Genomic DNA, 20,989 nt, shown 5'->3' with positions numbered 1-20,989 from the left:
TTTTTCTTGTCTTTGAACCGATCCTCGAAATTAGATGAACTCCTCTTTTCCAATAAGCTAGTTATAGCTACCAAGGACGCCTCAGACACCAACTCTTCGTTATGTAAATTAGTTATGGAACGTCCAATAACTAACCCTTATCGATTGAACAACCAACAAAACGTTCGTGATTTAGAACTCCGACAGCTTTGTGTTCTAGAAGAGCCTAGCTCAAACCAATGCCCTCAACCGCGTGGGACATTTAAATCCGGTTACTACTTCCTTTGACGGAACCAAATAACAATCCCCATTTAGCATGCCAATGTGTTTACAGAAAACCGATTAGACAATCGATCCTTTCAGAATTCCAACTGTATGTCTAACCACACTACATCAAATGACGTCTTTTTTGACTTAGTATTGATTTGACTTTGCGAGTTGACAAAATCATACTCTTAATCTGGAGAAATAATAAGTACTGGATTTTATGAGTTAATTTGCTCGGGTTCGTAACTCACGGATCTTGACGAGGCTAACTCCGACCTAAAGCTGAAAATGGATTTAGTTGACTAAGGTTTGGGACATGTTGGTATTGGGCATAATTGGAGAAGGTTGAATAAATGAAAAAGAGATGAAAGTAAGGGGGTGAAGGTGACGCAAGGTTGGAAACTAATAGATGGAAAAATATAAGGAATTAATGTCAGCAACTAAATTTGCAAAAAAGGAAAGAAAAGATTGAATTGCAATAGATAAAAGCTTAATTGAAACACTTAATGATTAAAAACTTGATGGAAAACTTAGTGAAAAGCTTAAAAAGAACTTGATGCAAAACTTAATAAAAGAAAACTTGGTAATTAAAAACTTGATTAAAAACTTGATGAAAAACACTTGATGAAAGACTTGATTAATGAATTGATAAATGAATGATCATAGTAGCCCCTATTTATACTAGTGGCTTTGCCAAATTAAGAGCCACTAACCATAGAAAATCAAGGAAATAAAATATTTCATGATATAAAAATCCCTACATAATCTCCCACTAAGTCAACATAGAATTTCAGCTAATTACATCTTGGAAATATTCTTCATTGGCTCGCCTTCTTTGCTCCTTTCTTCAATCTAGCCCAATTGCTTCTCCTTTTTCTCTTTTGACCCCAAATTGTACACCTGTATAAAATTCAAGTTAAACATGGAAAAATCAGTGGTGCATTCTCGTAAATTGACTAATTAAATTACATAAAATATGTATTTTTAGCATTTAATCAACCAATAACCTAACACATATAAATCCTCCAGCAAGTTAGTCATGTATTTCAAGTGCATTTCAAGTAACAGAGATATGAGCTTATCGTATAAACATTTCCATGTATTTTCAGATAGATACAGTTATTGATTCATTCAGACCTTATCTTAACTTATATCGGAACTTTTCCCATTGAAACTTATGAAATATTGATGGACATCGGGTAGTACACATGAAGTGTACGAAACTATAATTCGTCAATTCATATTCAAGAGTGTTCATAAGAACACTTAAACGGGAAGCACTCTTTCGAGCCATTAATCGGGAAGCTCATGTAAGCCATGTAAAGGGAAGCTCATGTGAGCCATGTAGCGGGAGCTTATCCTGACTTTTTAATGGGAAGCTCATAAGAGCCATATCCAGGAAGCTCATGCGAGCCAATATCAGGTAGCTCCGAAGAGCCATTCACAGGAAGCTCCGAATAACTTAATATCAGGAAGCTCCGGAGAGGCTCACAAAGAGCCTTTAATCGGGAAGCTCACGAAGAGCAATATAACGGGATGCTCATAAGAGCTGCGGTGTGTCCACAACACATGTAGAATCACAACCGATCGGGATGCTTCAAAGAGCTATTAACGGGAAGCTCTCAAGAACCATATAATGGGAAGCTCAAAACGGATAATAACGGGACACTCTTTCGAGCTGTGGTGTGTCCGCAATATATGCAGGACTACAACGAATACGAGAAACTTGTATCCATCGATTTTCATTTGTTCAAACGGGACTTAACATTTATCGGACTTTATTGGATATTCAATAAATTTCATATACATGGCAATTATACAATTCACATATACAACATTTAATTAAAACATATAAATGTACACAATTTAGTTACACGAACTTACCTTGACACTTGTTCGGATATGATAATCTACTAATCTGATACTTTTTGTTTTCCTCGATCCAATTTAGTACTAGGTCTATTCGGATATATACGATTAAATTTAAATTGATTTAATACAATTCATATTCAAATTAATCCAATTCACATTTTAGGCAAAAGTACAATTTTTCCCCTATACTTTTAATTAATTTCGATTTCGTCCCTAAGCTCGGAAAATGAAATTCATGAAATTTAATCTTCACTTCAAGCCAAAAATTTTTTATGCGTAATAATAGAAATCCCTTGAATTCCATAAAATTTAGAATTTTTCATGAATTCAACATCCTTTCAATTTAATCCCTAAATCATGTTTACTTCAAAATTCTTTAAGAAAACACTTTTAAATACCCATCAACACCTCAAATTCATCATCGAATAACTAAAACAATATGAACTCATCAATGGTAACTTCCAAAGTTTTCAATAAAATCAAAAACCAAAGTAAAGGTTACTTGGACCTAATTGTAACAATCACAAAAACATAAAAATTTCAAGAAACAGGTGAATATTTGACTTACATGAAGAAAAATTGAAAAAAAAAGCTTAAAACCCTCTTCAATGTCTGTTTTTAGAATTGAAAATGATGAAGAAATGTCTAGAATTCTTTAATTTTCATTTGTTTCTTTAAATTTGGCAAAATTTTCAATTTTGCCCTTATTTCACACCTTTTTTTGTCATCTTTTTAAGCATATGCCACCCCATCTAGATACTTTAATATGACTAAAGTCCTTCCTTATTTACCATTTGAACTATTTAATCACTATCTTTTAATTAACAAGTTTTGCACCTTTTTCAATCTAGTCCTTCTAACAAATTAGACATGTAATTGGTGAAATTTTTTAACAAAATTTTTATACAACACTCTTATTATACCATAGACCAAAAAATAATATTAAAATAAATTTTCTTCTGACCTCGAATTTATGGTCCCGAAATTACTGTTTCGATTTCACTGAAAACGGGTTGTTACAAACCATGACTCCACAACAAATCCTTAGTGGCGGGTTAAGCAAACTGATGGTAAAACCTGTACATGGACATAATAAGAATGGATGGGGAAAAAAATCTCAGGCCAATTTTTTTTAATTTATGTCAAGTGCTTAAAAAGGGTACAAATATCAAATTTATATATGAACTTTGGTATAATATGCACTTTGATACATGAACATTGATTTAGTGTAATTATACACATGAAACTTAAATTGTAGTTCATATGTATACATGAAACATTGATTTTAATTCAATCGTACATATTTAAAGAAATGAATACATACATTTACTTTCATATTAGATTAATATAATTGCTTGTGTTTGTAATATATCAACATAAAATGATGCTAATTAAATAATGTTGTTAATGATTTGTGAAAATTGAATCAAATCAAAATTTCATGTATAAAATTGCATAAAATCAAAGTTCATGTATACAATTGCACATTAAACTAAAATTCATGTATATTTTTAAAATTTATCCCTAAAAAAACAAAGTATATAAATTTCAGAAAAAAAGGGGAAAACATAGTGCATTAAAAAGGTTGTAATTTTAATTTTTGGCTTAAGGGTGCAAACCCTCAAACTTATTAAAAAAAACAATTAAGCCTTTGTTTTTTTTTTTGTATTCATTTGTGTACTTGAACTTTTAAAATACATAAAAAAAGCCCTCAAACCTTTTCAAAAAAAGCAATTAAGCCCCTACTATTTTTTTGCACTCAATTGGGTATTTGAACTTTTAAAATGCATCAAAAAGACCCTCAAACCTTTTCAAAAAAAGCAATTAATCCCCTACTATTTTTTTGCACTCAATTGGGTATTTAAACTTTTAAAATGCATCAAAAAGAAAAACCTTTTCAAAAAAAGTAATTAAGCCCCTGCTTTTATCAAAAAATATATAAAAAATAAAATCAATAAAATCGATAAATATTATTAAATTTTAATAAAAAAATTCAAATATTAAAAATTTATTAAAAATTTGGAAAAAAATAAAAATTGTAAAAAAATATAAAATATATAGAAATATAAAATTTTATAAAGTAAGAAAATTATACAAAATGTAAAGAAATACAAATTTCGTAAAAAAAATTATAAAAATTATCGTACTAAAAGAAACATTTTATAATTTTTCTATAACTTTATTGATTTTTATTTTTTTATCATTTTTTACCACATGTCACGCTATGTTGCGACGCGTAATGACTTTAATTGAAAAAAAGACTAGGGGTCATTAATTTTTTATGATTTTTATAAAATTGTACAAATTTTTTTATTTTTTTATGATTTTAATAAAAAAAATTCTAATTTTTAAGAAATTTTAATTTTTTTATATTTCTACTAAAATTTAATAATTTTTCTAAAATTTATTATTTATTATTTATTTCTAATTTTTAATAAGAGCTAGGGCTTAATTGCTTTTTTGAAAAATTTTGAGGGTTTTTTTGATGCATTTTGAAAGTTTAAGTATCCAATTGAGTGGAAAAAAAGAGAGCAGGGCCTTAATTGCTTTTTTTGAAGAAGTTTGAGGGTCTTTTTTTTATGCATTTTGAGTGCTCAATTGAGTGCAAAAAAAAGAGAAGGGGCTTATTTATTTCTATGTTGTTTTAAAACATTATAAATTAACATTTTTAATGGTTAAGGTGGTTGTGTTTTTAAACTTTACCTTTGCTTGAAAATGAATACTAACTTTTGTAATAGAGATTAATTGTAATAGAGGGACTCGTCAAGTAATTTCACCTATAAATTACCATTTTTGCCAGGTTTAGTACAAATACATCACACGTTGGCGTGTAGAATGCAACTATAAAATTGAGGTTTTTTTTTTGGGTAAACTATAAAATTCTCTTACCTGCTTTCCTTTTACAAATAATTGTTGTAGGACTGATCCGAAGTGTTTGTTTTTGTTAGGTGTGTTAGTGGTCAGTAATTCTCTAGAATTGCTTAAATGATTTCATAGTTGTTTACCTTTACATTAGCCCTTTTAGCTCTCATGTATGTAAATTTAAGCTCCGAACCTTGGCCTTAGTTAAAGTTCTTGAAGCTCACAACGAAAATATGTCAAGGTGCTTAATTGCAACATGAAGATGGCAGATGGTAGGGGGGAGTGTAGAGAGAGTGATTTAAATTGAAAATGTCTGCAGTCAGTTGCTTAATTTTCTCATGTTTACTTCAATTTTCATCATTGGATAACAATTCTTGAGCATTAATATTCAAACCTTTCTCTCTTCTCGCCAGCCTTTGCTTTAACTCCAACAATTATTATATCCTCGTGGACAAAAATAAGTTGTTAGGTGAAAACCCCTTAAAATTAATGATCTACATGCTCGTGTGTAGAAGGAGGTTTGATTAATCCATGAAAGTTGGTGATTCATTTTCAAGCTTTTGAAATAGAAAAACAGAATAATGGAGTGAGAGGGGAAGCTTTATTGACAAACCCGAAGGCATCTTCTCTCATTTCAACTTCTTTTTTTTTTTACTTTTAGGAAAAGGCCCCTTAGATGGATAAATATTCTCCACTACCACTCCCACTCCATTTATGAACAAATTGATCAGTTTTAAGCAATTGTCGGGTCGGCTTTTTATTCTGAAACAGGACTTTGACCATCTTCTGTCTTACAAGTTTCATCGCATTATTTTTTATGATCCATAATATAACTCGAAAGAATTTCAAGGGTCATCTCCCACAAAGAATAAATGTGCTTTAAGTTCCTTTTTAGAACAAATATTTAGAATTCCTGTGGGAGCAGTTGTCAGGGAATCGACCAACACCCAGAATCTAACTTAATAATTGAACTAATAATTCCTTAAAAGGAGCCCAACATCAGTGGCTTTTCTCGCAATAGTTAGGACACATCTCCTTCCAAGTTTTTTATATGTAAAATCACAGCTCAAAGATACACTAAACTTAATTTCCCCCCAACAAATTATAGTTGAGTCAGGTACAATATTTTATTAGCTACTGAGAACATCAAGAAGCCGAAGTTGCCTCAACCAAATCATGGGTTTTCTCAGGAGAATCTACCACTTATACCATAGCATCCATCAATCTACCTATATACTTGTTGACAACAGTTTTTAATGGCTTTTATGACTTTGCTTTAATTATTAACTAATTGTTTGGTCTATATGTTAGCTTTTATCAGTATAACACAATATATTGGGAAAAGGAGATAACAACAAAGTTTAACTCTTGATTTTTAAAATGCCTTAATCACTACTCCCTTATAGCCTTGTGCTTTTTGGCAATATAAGCTTCTAAACACGTCCCCTGGACTTTTACACGGAGGGAAATCATGGAGAAAATTTTGTAATTTAAACTAATCATGATGCTCTGTAACCAAATTTCACACAACAAAGCGGTTTTCATGAAAATAAAGTTGCAAGTCAAAATAGTATGTTATGGGGGTGAAAAGGAAAGTTACAGGTGACCAATTGGCAAAGTCAAATCTAGCAGCCATGCCTGAAACTTTAAGGTTTTTGTTTGTTAGGATGAGCACATGGCTTATGTTTGGGTCATCACGAAATTCTAAACCCCACTAAGCAAAGGTGGAGTTTAATCCTCTTATTTTTATTTTCAGAATGCAAATTCAATGGTTAATATGGTTAAAATTTTTCTATTGATTTCAAGCTCATTTTCTTTTGTTACGTAGCTATTAAGTGAGTATACTTATCATTTTAAAATGTCAAACATAGAATAATTTTAACACCATCAACAATTAGACATAAATTTTAAATCCAAAAGGTAGAAAGACTAAATTCCAAATATATATAAAAAAAAATCATTTGTAAAACTATTCCAATATAACTTACTTAAACACTTAAAATGATTTTTTAAATAATAAATAATTAACTTTATTAAAATTTAATTTAATTCAATTCATTTTAATAATATATAAACTAAATTAACCCTAAATCACCTTCCAAATATGTTTCTCAAATAACAGTAAGTGCAGGTGAGTTCCATTTTCACTGGAACAGATAATGATCAGGGATAATAATTACAAGTCTGAAAGTTTTTAAAAAATAACTAAGAAATTATAAATAATTTCAACAGAGTAAGATATGGAATGAATATCCCTACCACTAAGGTGGCATCACAAACAGATTTCTTAAGTTTGCTTTCCATGTAAACTTCCACAAATTTCAACTTATTATATTCATGGGTCTTACTACACTTCCAACCAGCTTATGGGAGACAAAGTAAAACTTTTCATTTTTAAGTTTATAATACTTTATATTATTATATAATTTATAATACATTAAAAAAATAAATCTATATGGTGGACCTAAAATGGGTCTAAAAAATAAACCTACTCTAATTAATGTAAAAGTTTTAAAAAAAGGTTAACATGACTATATAAAAAATTCAATAAATAAAAAATATTTAAATAAAATGAATTAAATATTTTTTTAAAATAAAAAATAACACGGGTGAGTCTAAAATGAGCTTGAGTTATTCTTTTGCAAATATGGACAAGTTTAAATAAAATTTTAAGCCTATATTTCAGGTCGGACTAAGATTGAAAAAAAATATAAAATATATTAATATCATGTTTAGATCTAACCAATCCAATCCATGGACACCTCTATAGAGAAATCATGAATTTCGTATATTCCAAACACTAAGTATTACCTATTAATTTTTTTTAGAGAAAACGAGAGATTATTCTTCAATTATATTTAGAAGAAAATAAGTAGAATATTTTAATAATGATTCTTTTATTTTTTAAAATGTAAGGTATATACGCCAATCTATATTTATACCTATTATATATATAAATCAATTCTAAAATTATAAACATTTTTAAATTTATTTATTCAATCCCATTTATTAAAATAAAATTTATTTTATTGCCATTACCATTAAATTATTTATTGAAGTAGAATTCTTTAATTGATTTTTTATTATATTGAATATGACATATCTTTTTCTATTTTTTTAATGTTCATTGATAAAATAAATTATTGTTGATAAAATTTAAATTATTTATCCTCCATTGATTTTTTTATTTATCATATATATTTTATCAAGTAAACTATCGATTATCTTTATTGATTTTTATTACATATTGAAGTCTTTATTAAAGTAAAATATTTTAGTTAATTTTTATATATATATAATTTTTTCCATACAAAAATATTTGTTGGTTATTTTGATCTTATTCAGTAAAATACATTATTGGCTGAGAAAAAAAATACTCATTTTATTGTATTTGTTTTTTTTTAATTTTATAACATTTATTGTTTATTATTATTTTTTGTCAAAAATAACTTCGATTTAAAAATCCTTCAATAAACATTGAGTTGAAAAAGATGAAAAGCCTCGGTGATATTTTGTGCCATGTAATTTCGGTATTAAACCGAAGAGCATGGAAACAACCCAAAAATAAATGTGACAGATAAGCTGTCAAGCTAATTAATTAGAGACATATCGAGCCCCAGCAACATGAGCAGCTAATTCTCATTTTCGCATTCAACAATCATTGGAACATATGGCAAATTTTAGTCTGATCGAAGCTTGACTTCTTTATTTAATTAGTGCATTTATGAGTTCTTCATACCCGACAATGTTGATGCCATTCTAAGACTTTAGATTCTTCATACTTCAACAAAATTCACAACCACACTATACTATTGTCTCGAGAATATTCGATTAATGTATAAGTTTACACAATTATTGACTTGTAATAAAGTGATAAGTAGATCGAGTATTATCTCCGCAGAGGCTGTCTATGTGAATCAAGTATTACAAAATTAATCACTAGCAATTAGTTGGTGATGAAAATAAATTTAAGTGATGGGTTTGAATTTGATTACATTAAACTAACCTAAATATGCTTAAAATTAAATTAAATAAATGAAGGAATGAGTATGCAAGTCTTTTAGAGAAATCACAGTATCATGCATGTGTTAGAATAATTATCTTTTTTAACTTAGAAATATTTAAATGCTGCTAATGATGTTACGGAAAATTCCATGGAATCTCCTATTTATCAATCCTATTTTAATTACGAGTATTTTGGCTTCTCTCGAGGTCCAAAGTTTAATCTCTTGTCTACATATGTCTATGTCTGTTACGGCTTCAACGTTACCTTTTCAAGCATCGTCTAAAAATTCAACTTATTAAATTATTAAGTATAGCATATGTCTATATCAACAACTTAGTAAAATTAATAAGCAAAAAAATAAATTAATGTGAGGTAGCAGTAATATTTCTATATTGAAATAGTTTAATCACATGAATCCTAAGATTATGCAAGGTAATAAGGTTCTCTTCAATTATTACAAACTTTAACCTAATTTTCTCAAATATAAATTAAACATGCACAATTCAGATAGTGTGTCAATTAATTACAGTCTAGTTAGGATTAAATAATTAATTCAATTGCATTCCTTACATTTATAATCCATGAATAACATAGTCATAATTTTATTTGAATGCATATACAGTCAAGACACATAACAACACTAACAACATAAATAATCTAAGCTACGGAAATTAAATTATTATAACACCGAAGGAGTTAAGCAACCATAATTATATTAAAATCAATAAATTCAGTTGCAAACATGATTTCTTAAATTGAACAACAAGAAATTAAAAACTAAAGGGAAAGAATTGCAAAGCCGTTTTCGATGGTTCTTCGAGCCTTGCTCCTCTTTTGTGCTTCATTCCTTGCTGTAGCAATCAAGCCAAAATGCTCCTCCAATGGCCAAATGGACTGCTCTCAAATCCTTACACAACTCACTTGAAAAATGAAAACATGAGAAAGAAAAGTAAAGTAAAAAAAGATAGAAAGATGGATGAACGAGGGATAATGAAATGATGGAGTGAGGGGTGGTATTTATACTAGTAGGGGACAGCTTGTATTTGCTAAAAATAGCATTCAATCCCCCTTCCCATGACCGACCACCGTGAGAAGAGGAGTGAGTAGAATAGCTTTGTTAAAAATAGCAAAAACAAGGCATGTTTCAAGGAAGGAGTTGAACTGTCACTTGGCAAACTTGTTGGGGTTATTTTGCAATTTTTACAAGTCTAGGGACCTTTAATTTATTTACTCCATGGATGGTTGGGCTACTGGTTAACCGAATTTGGGCTCTTCCTTAATTGGACGGTTTAGGTTCAAAATTGAGCAGCAAGCTTGACCACTTCACTGATCCAATTTCCGAGCTGGTTCAAATCTATCCATTATCTATAATTCTAATTAATTTTGGATGTCCATAGCTAATTAATTATCAGCCTTCCTTTGCATGAATTTTGCTACAGAAGACTGCTATAGCATCGAGCATTGAGCATGTAATATCCCGAAAATTACTACTATAATACACCGAAAATTACTACTGTAATACCCCGAAAATTACTACAGTAAGAAAGTAGGTATCATTGATAGTAAAATAAGGAAATAAAGTGAAAAAAAGGGAAATTTTGAGTTATGACAACATTGAGAATTATATTATGACATATTAATTCAAGAAAGGATTAAATCGCAAAAGTGAGAAAAGTTTTGTTGCCCAAGAGTAAATACTCAAAATTTGAGGGGTTAAAGTGTAAATACAAAAACGCTGAAGGACCAATAGTGTAAATATTTTAAGGGTGGAATAATCTAGAAACTAAGGAAAATGGATGAATTAGGACCAAATTGAAAAGGTGAAAATTTTTGAGGGACTAAATCACAATTTTACCAAATTAAGTGATGACTCAAGGATGAAATTTTTAAAGGTTATAAAGGGAAAAATGGTCAATTAGAAGAGAGAGAAATCTAAAAGGCAATGATGATGTTGGTGATATTTTAGGTTAATTAATTAAATAAATATTAGTTTATTAATATTTTAATTTGATTTTTAAATGATATTTTATTATTTTATTATTATTTTATTTAGTATATATATGGAAGGAAAGATGAAGAATCTTCATCTTCTTCCCATGCATCCAACGTATGAAGAGAAAAGAAAGAAAAAAACTTTCTTTTCTTTACAATTTGGTCCTTTCACCAAAAAATCACCATTTTCACTTAGAAATCAAAAGAATTTTCATATTCATCAAGAGAGAAAGATAACAAGGAGACAATGGGGAGCTAGAATATCAAGTTAGATTCAAGAAATAGAAGCTTGAGGAGAGAGAATATCAAGTTAAAGATTGAAATCAATAGGACAAGGTAAGAACATCAAGATTTCAATATATTTTTAAGTTTGTTATTATTGAAAAAGCATGGAAATGATGTTATAGTAGAGTTTTCTTAAATGAAGTCTTATGTTCTTGATATATTAGTGAAGGGAAATAAGAGAAAGTGATGGAAAATATTATAGAGAAAATGAATAAGGAAGTTATAAACTTAGTAATCAACATTTTGCACTAAAACAGTTTTGGACAGCAGCAGTAGACTAATTTCGAAAAAATCACCATAAATTATGGAAATCGAATTATAGGATGAAAAAAATATGGAATTAAATATTATTAAGTCTAGTTTCTCATAGAAGAAATGGTGTAAGTAATAGAATTGTAAATCATGAGATAAAATAAATTATGTGAGACAAGGTCAGAATGAATTTGGGTTCCCCTATTCTGACTTTGGAAAATCATAAAAAATTGGAGAAAAATAATTATGGGCTTAAATTTATATTTTTAAAATCCTGAATTAGTCTATTTTCAAGAGAAATAAACAGAAACATTATCTGAATCCTGTACGGGGATATAATTAATTTTTAGTGAAGAAGGGTCAGAACTGTCAGACAGCAGAACATGGATGAATTTAAGAATAAACTGTACTTATTGGTTGAACCAAAAATTCTAAAAAATTTATAGTAATAAGATATGTGAGTCTAGTTTCATATAAAATTAACAGATCTCAATTCGGAGTTACATAGCTGAAGATATAAATAATTTTGTGACAATGACTCAAGTGGACAGCTTTGAATGAACGAATAAATAAATAGTGAAATTATAGATAATGTTACATATAAGCATGTTATATACATTAAGGATGTGGAATGGAGAGGAGAAGGAGGAAAGTATATGATTATTCAACTAGCATGAGTTTTCATTAAAAATGGCTAATTTGCATGTTTTAGGTTCAGGGACTAAATTGAATAAAAGTAATATTTTAAGGGTAAATTTGTAAAAATGTCAATAAGTGACCAAATTGCATGAAATGAATTGTTTTATTATTTAAATTAATAAATTGAATGAAATATTAATTTATATCAAGATTGAGTGGAAATTCGAAGGAAAATAGAAAATTACCAAAATATCCCTAAATTTTGGTATTTCTGCAATTTAGCCTGGTAAGTTCGTGTAACTTGAATTATATTCTTAGATGATTGAAATATATATATTGGATTGAGAAATTGATTTGAATTGTGAACATGAGAAATTGTGAATTGAATGAAATGGAAATGAAGCTTTGAATTACATGAGTAAATATCGGGTCTCGTAGGCCCTATTTGTTATGAATATAATATTTCGAGGATATGTTGTAAAGAATTATAAAAGCACGTTAATAATTTAAAAGTTTTAATTCGGATGAAATTTTGTAACTTGGTTTAATACGTATGCAAATGTATGTCTTCTAGTAATGCCTCGTACCCTATTTCGGCGTCAAATATGGGTAAGGGATGTTACAATGTGACAACGCCAGATTCAGTCATAACATTTAGACCGGGTTTGGGGTGTTACAGAGCAAGCGGGCTTCGAGGTCAATTTTCCTCCTATTGTACAAAACTACGACAAACATGTAAAAATATGTCAAATTAGCATGTAAATAATTAAAAAAGAAAAATTGTCTTTAATATAATCCATCTAATTAATTTTGTAATAAAATTACAAAATTATTTATTTAAATACTCAGAATTTGCATGAATTACAAGTAAATATATAATAGATATTATCATTGTTGGGAGGATTTTACCTAATATTAATTTCAGCCCAAATAAGACTATACTCAGATCGTAAAACGGATGAGGACACCTATAATTATACAAAAAAAATTATATATATGATATTGTTACACCCCCTGCAACTTTGGACACATGTCAACATAACAAGCCACTTGAGAAACGCCCACAGAAAGCTATCCGCTCTCCCTTACTTGAGTGGACATCAAACGTCCCAAATAGCCTATCTCCCATTGAACCCTTGACCTATTGTCAAATGTAGTAGTCAATTCGGGTCAATTCCACACTTAAGGAGCTTATTTTCTAGACAATTTAGGATTTTATATTTCGTTTTTAGTAATTAGGCCTTAGGATTAAAAATTAATTAAAATAAGTATTTTTAACACATTTTGTAGGTGTTGTGACCCAATAGGCCGACATGGGCCATATGTGATGCTAATTGGTTTAATTAAGTATGTAGGATGAAGATATAAAGACCCAATTGACGTGGAAGCAAGGGTTGAATGATACATAAGCTTCCTGGGACGTCAAGGTTCCAAACGAACGACACAAGGCAGATTTTTGGTGTCGTGTCGTGCCACGCAAGAGGTGTGGCGTGACACACATCAACGTGTTGCCCAAGTTCATCAAGGTTATTTTCATCTGCACAATCAAAATTATACAAAGATCTAGGATGTGCCGAAGACCTAATTTGGGCTACCAACACCTCTATAAATAAGACATTAGGGGTTTGATGTAACTAAGTCGTCCTAGACGCCTTCAAAAACCCTAGTAGTTTAGAAGTAGATTTAGTTTATTTTCTTTTCGGCTTTTCAATACTTTCTTGTTTTCATCTTGAAATTAGTCTTAATTCAAAAGTTTATTTATTTAAATTCAAGTATTTCAGTTTATGTTCGTTTGCATTTGTTTTATTTCTTTATTCCAATCAAGTAATTTGCTACTTCGTTCCCCATCTGATATTCAATCCACGATTATTCAAATCTCTTTTCTCTTACGAATCAATCGTGTTTACATGATGTATTCAATCGAAGTTGAGATCATGAATAACATAAGTGACTAAATCCCTTAGGGGAGATTAACGAGTGGATAGAGATGTAATTAATGGAGGATTTAGGGTTTCCCGAGAGGGATTAGTTGGCATGAATACATGTGCTTAAACCACTAGGCCTAACAACTCTAGGAAATTATGATAGGTTAGACGAGGTCAGGAGATAAGTCGAACCGAGTAAATCGTAATTTATCCTGATTGAGAAAGTGAGGTTGGGAGATAAGCAAGTATCAACCAATCAATTAATTAATTGGTTAATCGATAGCTAATGCACCTTAAAATCCTAATCCGAAGTTAGTTACAAACCCTGAAGCGAGTTAATCTTCCTGATTAGTTTATTGATTTATTTCGTTTGTTTATTTTTCTTTCTTTATTCCTTTTTGTTATTTATTTATTTTTACTCTCTTTATCTATTTTATGGTTGATCGTAATATAAGAATTAATCAGTACTATTTAGACTTATTATTGTAAAAGTGTTTTCATTATTTATTCCAGCCTCCCTTAGGTACGATCTCCAGAATACTTCCTAGTATTTCGTTGTACAACTATATTACAATCTGACCCGTGCATTTGTAGAAAATGCTGTTTTTAATTCTTAAAATTTTTGTATTATATTTAACTATAAACGATAACACGTTTATAGGTGGTCAACCCCCCTCCCTCGCGATCTTTTTAGAAGGGTTTTGGTCATCCACTCTCGAGGTTAAGTCATTCATCCATGCAAATGGATTACTCACAGTCTTTAGAAGGGTCTTATCTATCCGCCTTTGTGAATAGGCTACTGGCTCCTCAAGGCACCCACTTTTCTACTATGAACACTCTTAGTGTGAACACGCCCTTTAGGCCACTAGACCTTATCTAAACATAACAACCCTATACCATCTTAAAAAGAATGACAAAACGAGTCTCATCATGTACATTTCCCCCATACATTCCATGATGATGGCTTATTGGTAGTAGATTTACCGCACTAGCAATACTAGAAAAAAGAGTTGTACCATATATACTCTTCAAGACAATGAAGAAAAGATTGACTAAACTAATTTAGTTAACCTTTCAAAAGAATTGTTTAAATACTTAATCACTAAACTGTTGGTCACCAATGCAATTTCCTAGACTCATTTAGTTAAGGGTTTAGTCCCTGATTCCCAAAAGGAAAAAAAATCAGAAAAGGGTTGGAAAAAAGATAGAATGCATTTCTTAACAAAAGAATTCAAAAGATAAAAGATAAATTAAGGTTAAAAATGGCGGTGAGTAACAAAATTATAAAGCAGTTGAGGAAGCAAAAGTAATGATTAGAGGTAAGGAATTGAGAGCATAAAAAATGATTAGAATGATGACTTTTGAAACTTGCTTAACTAAAAACACAATTACGGATAAGGTTAGATGAGAGGTCTGCAGTTATTATTTAATTAAATCTACCGTTTGTAAAAAATTTAAAAACTTTTTGCATTGCAAAGGTGGAAATGTTTTTATTATCTTAAATTTTAAAATTAGAAATCAACATCTCAGTTTTCATATCATCCAATTGGCTTGAGAAGTGAAATTTGACTGAAGAATTGCAGCAGATTCTTTGAACCCAATATTCAGCATCACATCAGCTAATGCCAAACAAATTGTACAACTCCAAGCATACATTTTATTTACTCTTTCTCACTATAAATATTATTCAACTAATTAGCAATATTAAGTTAGCAATATATGAAAGTATTGAATTATATTCGAACAACAATGACACTAGAGAGATAGATGATTATTTTAATTGATGACGAGCTAATAGTTAAATAACGATTATAATTTTACTATTAGCACTATATTTGAATTATTAAAATACTTTATATATGTTAATTAGCTATTATTTTGAATATTATTACTTTGCATTAATTTATGAAATAATAATTATATTATATATTGAATATGTTAAAAATATTTTAATTATATTTAATACTTCAAATAAAAATATTATTTTACACTAATTATAATAATTAAAATTATAATATTTAAAACTTATACACACAAGATCACAGGCCATGCATGTCACATTAGAAACTATTCTACTTTAAAATAATTGTGATACTTCTTTTGCATACATTTAGTTTTTCTTTTCCTAGCAAATGTTAAAAATAAATAAATTAAATATTGTTCTAGCACAAAAGTAGAGATGGTTGATATAGGCAGTTAGAGTGAATAAAACTCGATTCAATTTGAAAAAATAAAAGAATTTAAATTTTGAGTTTTGAGTTCAAATCGAGTTGAATTTGAATAATTTAAATAATAAATTGGTAAAAATACCCTTTTGGTCCCTGTCCAAATTGGTCTCAAACTTTTACTTACATCAAAGTATATAAGTCACGCATATGTAGTTCATCATCCACTCAGGATTACGATAGGTCACAATGTGAATGTCACAAGTGAATAAATTCATAAATGGATTTAAAATCTATTTTATTTGGGTCTTGTCTGATATATTGTCAGTCCAGTCAATCACATTTATGTCTATCTTCTGGGAGTTATTCGCTCTGGTGCTCAACACAAAGCATTTGTTCAATTGGACTTGATAAATGACATATTAATCTTTCAATCGATTTGCTCATTTCCAATTAGATTAAGGACATGTTTAGATTCATTTACTAATATAAGTTATCTTTACGTATTGTGATCTGACCACGTAATACCGATTAGTATTAGTTAAACGTTAGGTAATCGATGAGTCAAGATTTACTTTCATTTTGATTTGTGTGTAATTGTGCATTTTAACAACTACACCAATTATGTGCCGCTAATTTTGTTTGAAAAGAAATTTAATAATGTAAATTTAATTGATGGTAAACCATAAGGAATATTAAGCAGCAATAGGAAATAATATGGTTTGTTCAGTGCGGTTAAAAAAGATGATTCACTTTGCAACCAAAAAGTGTTGCCAATAATTCATCAGATATATTGAATTCATCATTCAAAAGTACAGTTGACAGCATAGAAGGGAAAGCCTGAAAAAAGAATTCTCAAAGAAAGAGATATTGGCATGCATTACTATTCAGTAGAATGAAAATAACTAGAGACAGGCATCAGCCTTTCACATTTATACATGCTAGCTAACTTGAAGTGAAAACAAAAAGTAAAATAAAAAAGAAATCCAAAAATAGATGGAAACAAAAGGTGAAGTGAAGACAATAATCATGAAGGGGAAGTAAATGCAACTAAACAATGCAAATAATCACTCTTGCTGCTTGGAGTTTTTCAAGAAAAAAAAAAGGGTAACCAGTATGTTATGGGGATTAAGTTTTGCTAGTACTCATCATCATCCCAGCTCCACCCCACGTACACCTTCAAATTTAATGCCTACTACATCATCCCTTTCTTGTTTAGGGCTGAGTGGTTAGTTGCATAAAATAAGGGGTGAGGGAGAAGAGAGAAAGAGAAGGGGGGAGGGGAGGCGATGATGGATAGGTTGGGTAGTTAAAGAGGTGCTTTTCTGTGGAGATTTTAAGGTCGAAGGTCACAGTTTTGATGGAGGCATGCCCCCCGCCCCGCACTCTGAGTTGCCCCCACCCTGGGTCCTACACCCCTCTCCTTTTGATAGTTGATACCCACAATTTGGATCCCACTTCACCATTTTATCCCAAAATAATGCCGTTTCTCTTTCCATCTAGGTAGCTGGCTCTTCTCCAAAGCACAGTAAAACTTTTATGTACCCCACACTTCCTCTCTTTGCCTTTAGCCTTAGCCACCCCAACCTGTCCCCATCAAATACCGGAACCCCCCCCCCCTTTTTTTTTTCCTTTTTCTATTTATTTTTTCTTTGCATCTTGATTTGGCCTTTTTATGTTTGCAAACGCACATATATATATAGCCTTCTCTACACACTCCATTTGGTACACAAGCTTTGGAATCAGTTACTTCTCTCATCTCATCTCCTTTTCCTCGGTCTTTCTTCGTTTCAAATGCCGGAAAACATGAGCATATCTGTAAATGGACAATCCCAAGTCCCTCCCGGTTTCCGATTTCATCCCACCGAAGAGGAGCTCTTGCAATACTATCTCAGAAAGAAGGTTTCATATGAGAAAATAGATTTAGACGTAATTCGGGATGTTGATCTTAATAAGCTCGAGCCCTGGGATATCCAAGGTATATTATATAATAATTTTGTTCTTTGATTTTATGTTCCGTAGTCATTTACTTTATCAAGGTTGATCTCAATTATGTTGCAGAGAGCTGCAAAATTGGAACCACTCCTCAGAACGATTGGTACTTTTTCAGCCACAAAGACAAAAAGTATCCAACCGGGACTCGCACGAACCGTGCCACGGCTGCTGGCTTTTGGAAAGCGACCGGCCGAGACAAGGTGATATATAGCAACTGCCGGCGGATCGGAATGAGGAAGACTTTGGTGTTCTACAAAGGGAGAGCCCCTCATGGCCAAAAATCTGATTGGATCATGCACGAATACAGGCTAGACGATAACATCGTTGAAACGACTGTAAGCCTTTAAGCTCCATTCTCCTTCTCCCTCCTTCATTACTTGGTATTTTTCAATGACCAGGCACCATCTTTTACTATTTGGAAACCAAATCTGTCACAACTTTATTGCAAGTTTTACGTTGTAACAAGACAGGACAAAAGAATATATATATTGTATAACGTTAGGTCCTAACCTAAAAGAAATACTATACCCCTATATAACTTCGATACTATTTTTTTGGGGGGGGGGGTCATTAAATTAACGTGCATTTCTCATTCCTTTTTAAATAATGAAGGTGTCCAATGCTATGGGGGAGGGGACACAAGAAGAAGGATGGGTGGTATGTCGTATCTTCAAGAAAAAAAATCACCACAAAACCCTGGATAACCCCAATAGCTCATCTCTCGGTTCAGAGAGCAGGAACCATATGTTGAGTGCATGCAACGAAGGAGAGTTGGAGCAGATACTGGAACACATGCGAAGGAATTGCAATGAAGAGGGTGTAGCAAACAACAGTTGGAGATTGATGAGGCCAATCGAGACAGCCATAAGCAATAGCTACCCAGACTCATTCATGAAACTCCCAAGCCTCGAGAGCCCCAACTCCACCAGTAGCCAGAACTGTTATCAACCCATGATGGTAGACAATGAAGGGTCAATCACAAATCAGGTGAGTGGTGATCCCAACTCAAGGCTCACAAACTGGGCAGCACTTGACCGGCTTGTAGCATCCCAGCTCAACGGCCAAACAGAGACATCTAGGCAATTAGCCTGCTTCAATGACCACTCCATCTCCATGGGCTACAGTAACCCCAGTGCTGATCATCATCATCATGATCTCCAATCACCAGCCCTTCGATACAACAGGTCTTACAATGGAACTCAGGATTATAACAGCGAAATGGACCTCTGGAGTCTCACCAGATCATCCTCATCGTCCGACCCATTGTGCCACGTGGTGAATGCTAGTGTATAACAGAATAACCCTACTATAAAATCAACCTTAGCTCCTAAAGTCAGAAGGTTATTATTACAGCAGTTATGTTGATGAGTATATAGATATGATAAATAAAAATAAAGTAATTTTTTTTCCATAGATGGGGACCATTATCTTTACTGAATCAAGATGTCTTCCATTTTCATAAATGTGCTCTCTAGAAGCCTTGCAAACTCTAGCTGATATGCTAATATATCTCTTTCCTAACCGCAAATAATCATTATAATCCTCACTTTCTTTTTTTTTTAAATTTTCTCCCTTGTACGTACAATGATCAAAGTGGCCATGTTTTCTAATGATCTCCGAGCCACATGGCCTGTCGGATTGTTTTAGGTGTTTGAAGGAAGGGTACTCGTCCATGCATTTTCATTTTTCTCTCAAGTGTAGCACGAGCAAGTGAGGATATATATATATTGTTTTGTTTCCTCAACCCATTATGGGATTACTTATTTCACTATTTCAAAACAAAAATAAGACAGAATAGTCACTGTCATACATTTTGGCCCGCTAGCGAATGAAAATTAATTTTTAGTCCTACTACCACATCACTATATAATCAAACAACTTGATAATTTTATACTAGTTTGATTGAAGAGATTATATATAGGTACTTATTAAATTAGCTTGGATATACCCTTCAGAGAGAAGAAGTGTAGCTATCAATTACATCTGATATTAACCGACAAAAAGGGTAGGAATTAACAGTTTTGTATATATATACATAATTGATATTTAGTTGGGAGAATAACGTCAAGAGAATGATCCATCAAGTTGTTGTTGAGAGAAGAAAAGGAGAATGTTCTAATGATATATCTTTTTGAAACTTCAAACTCATTCCCTGCCCACCATTGGCTCTCTATTACCAAACGGTGTCATCTTAATCTCCATTAAAAACAAAGTAGTTGAGTGGCAACCAGTAGCGGGATTCTAGGCCATGCCACCAACCCATGGGATACCAAAAAGTTTACCTACGTACGTAGTATTTTCACCTGTATACTACTTTTCATATAATTTAAGAAGCAAAAAATAAATAAATAAATAAATAAACTTTGGTGTATATAATTTTAAACCCGAAATTAATATACCATAATTTTTAAAAATTACGAAAAATATATTATTGCATAAAATATTAGCCTAAATATAAATTTTAAAGTTTTTCAAACATCTGAAAATAAATTTTCTCTCACTTCATATCATATCTGATTCAAGGTCTTCCAAATTGTTGTACTATGCCCCAAAGAAAGTCTAATCAATTTTTCTTTTTTTCTTTTTTAGAAAGAATTTCTCTGTTTCATTTTAATCTCCTTTTTTTTCTTTGATGCGATACAAAAAGCCTAAACGAATATGTGTATATGTATGTTCACACTATTTGTACATGAATCCCTGATTCCATCTCAAATATCGTGAAGAAGATGAAGAAGACATGAGATGAAAAA

The 20,989-nt window shown here is 31.1% G+C and overlaps 1 protein-coding gene across 1 annotated transcript; it reads left to right on the top strand.

The window, feature by feature from the left end:
- Window positions 1-17,959: 17,959 nt before the first annotated feature.
- Window positions 17,960-19,650, top strand: LOC121223722 (NAC domain-containing protein 43). The gene is made up of 3 exons (XM_041105966.1): window positions 17,960-18,222; window positions 18,306-18,574; window positions 18,852-19,650. The coding sequence occupies exons 1-3, from the start codon at window positions 18,039-18,041 to the stop codon at window positions 19,530-19,532; spliced, it is 1,134 nt and encodes a 377-aa protein (XP_040961900.1). The 5' UTR covers window positions 17,960-18,038; the 3' UTR covers window positions 19,533-19,650.
- Window positions 19,651-20,989: the final 1,339 nt, after the last annotated feature.

The sequence above is a fragment of the Gossypium hirsutum genome, chromosome D11 (assembly GCF_007990345.1).
Source record: "Gossypium hirsutum isolate 1008001.06 chromosome D11, Gossypium_hirsutum_v2.1, whole genome shotgun sequence".
Lineage (NCBI taxonomy): Eukaryota > Viridiplantae > Streptophyta > Magnoliopsida > Malvales > Malvaceae > Gossypium > Gossypium hirsutum.
This window is presented reverse-complemented; position numbering and strand designations above follow the sequence as displayed.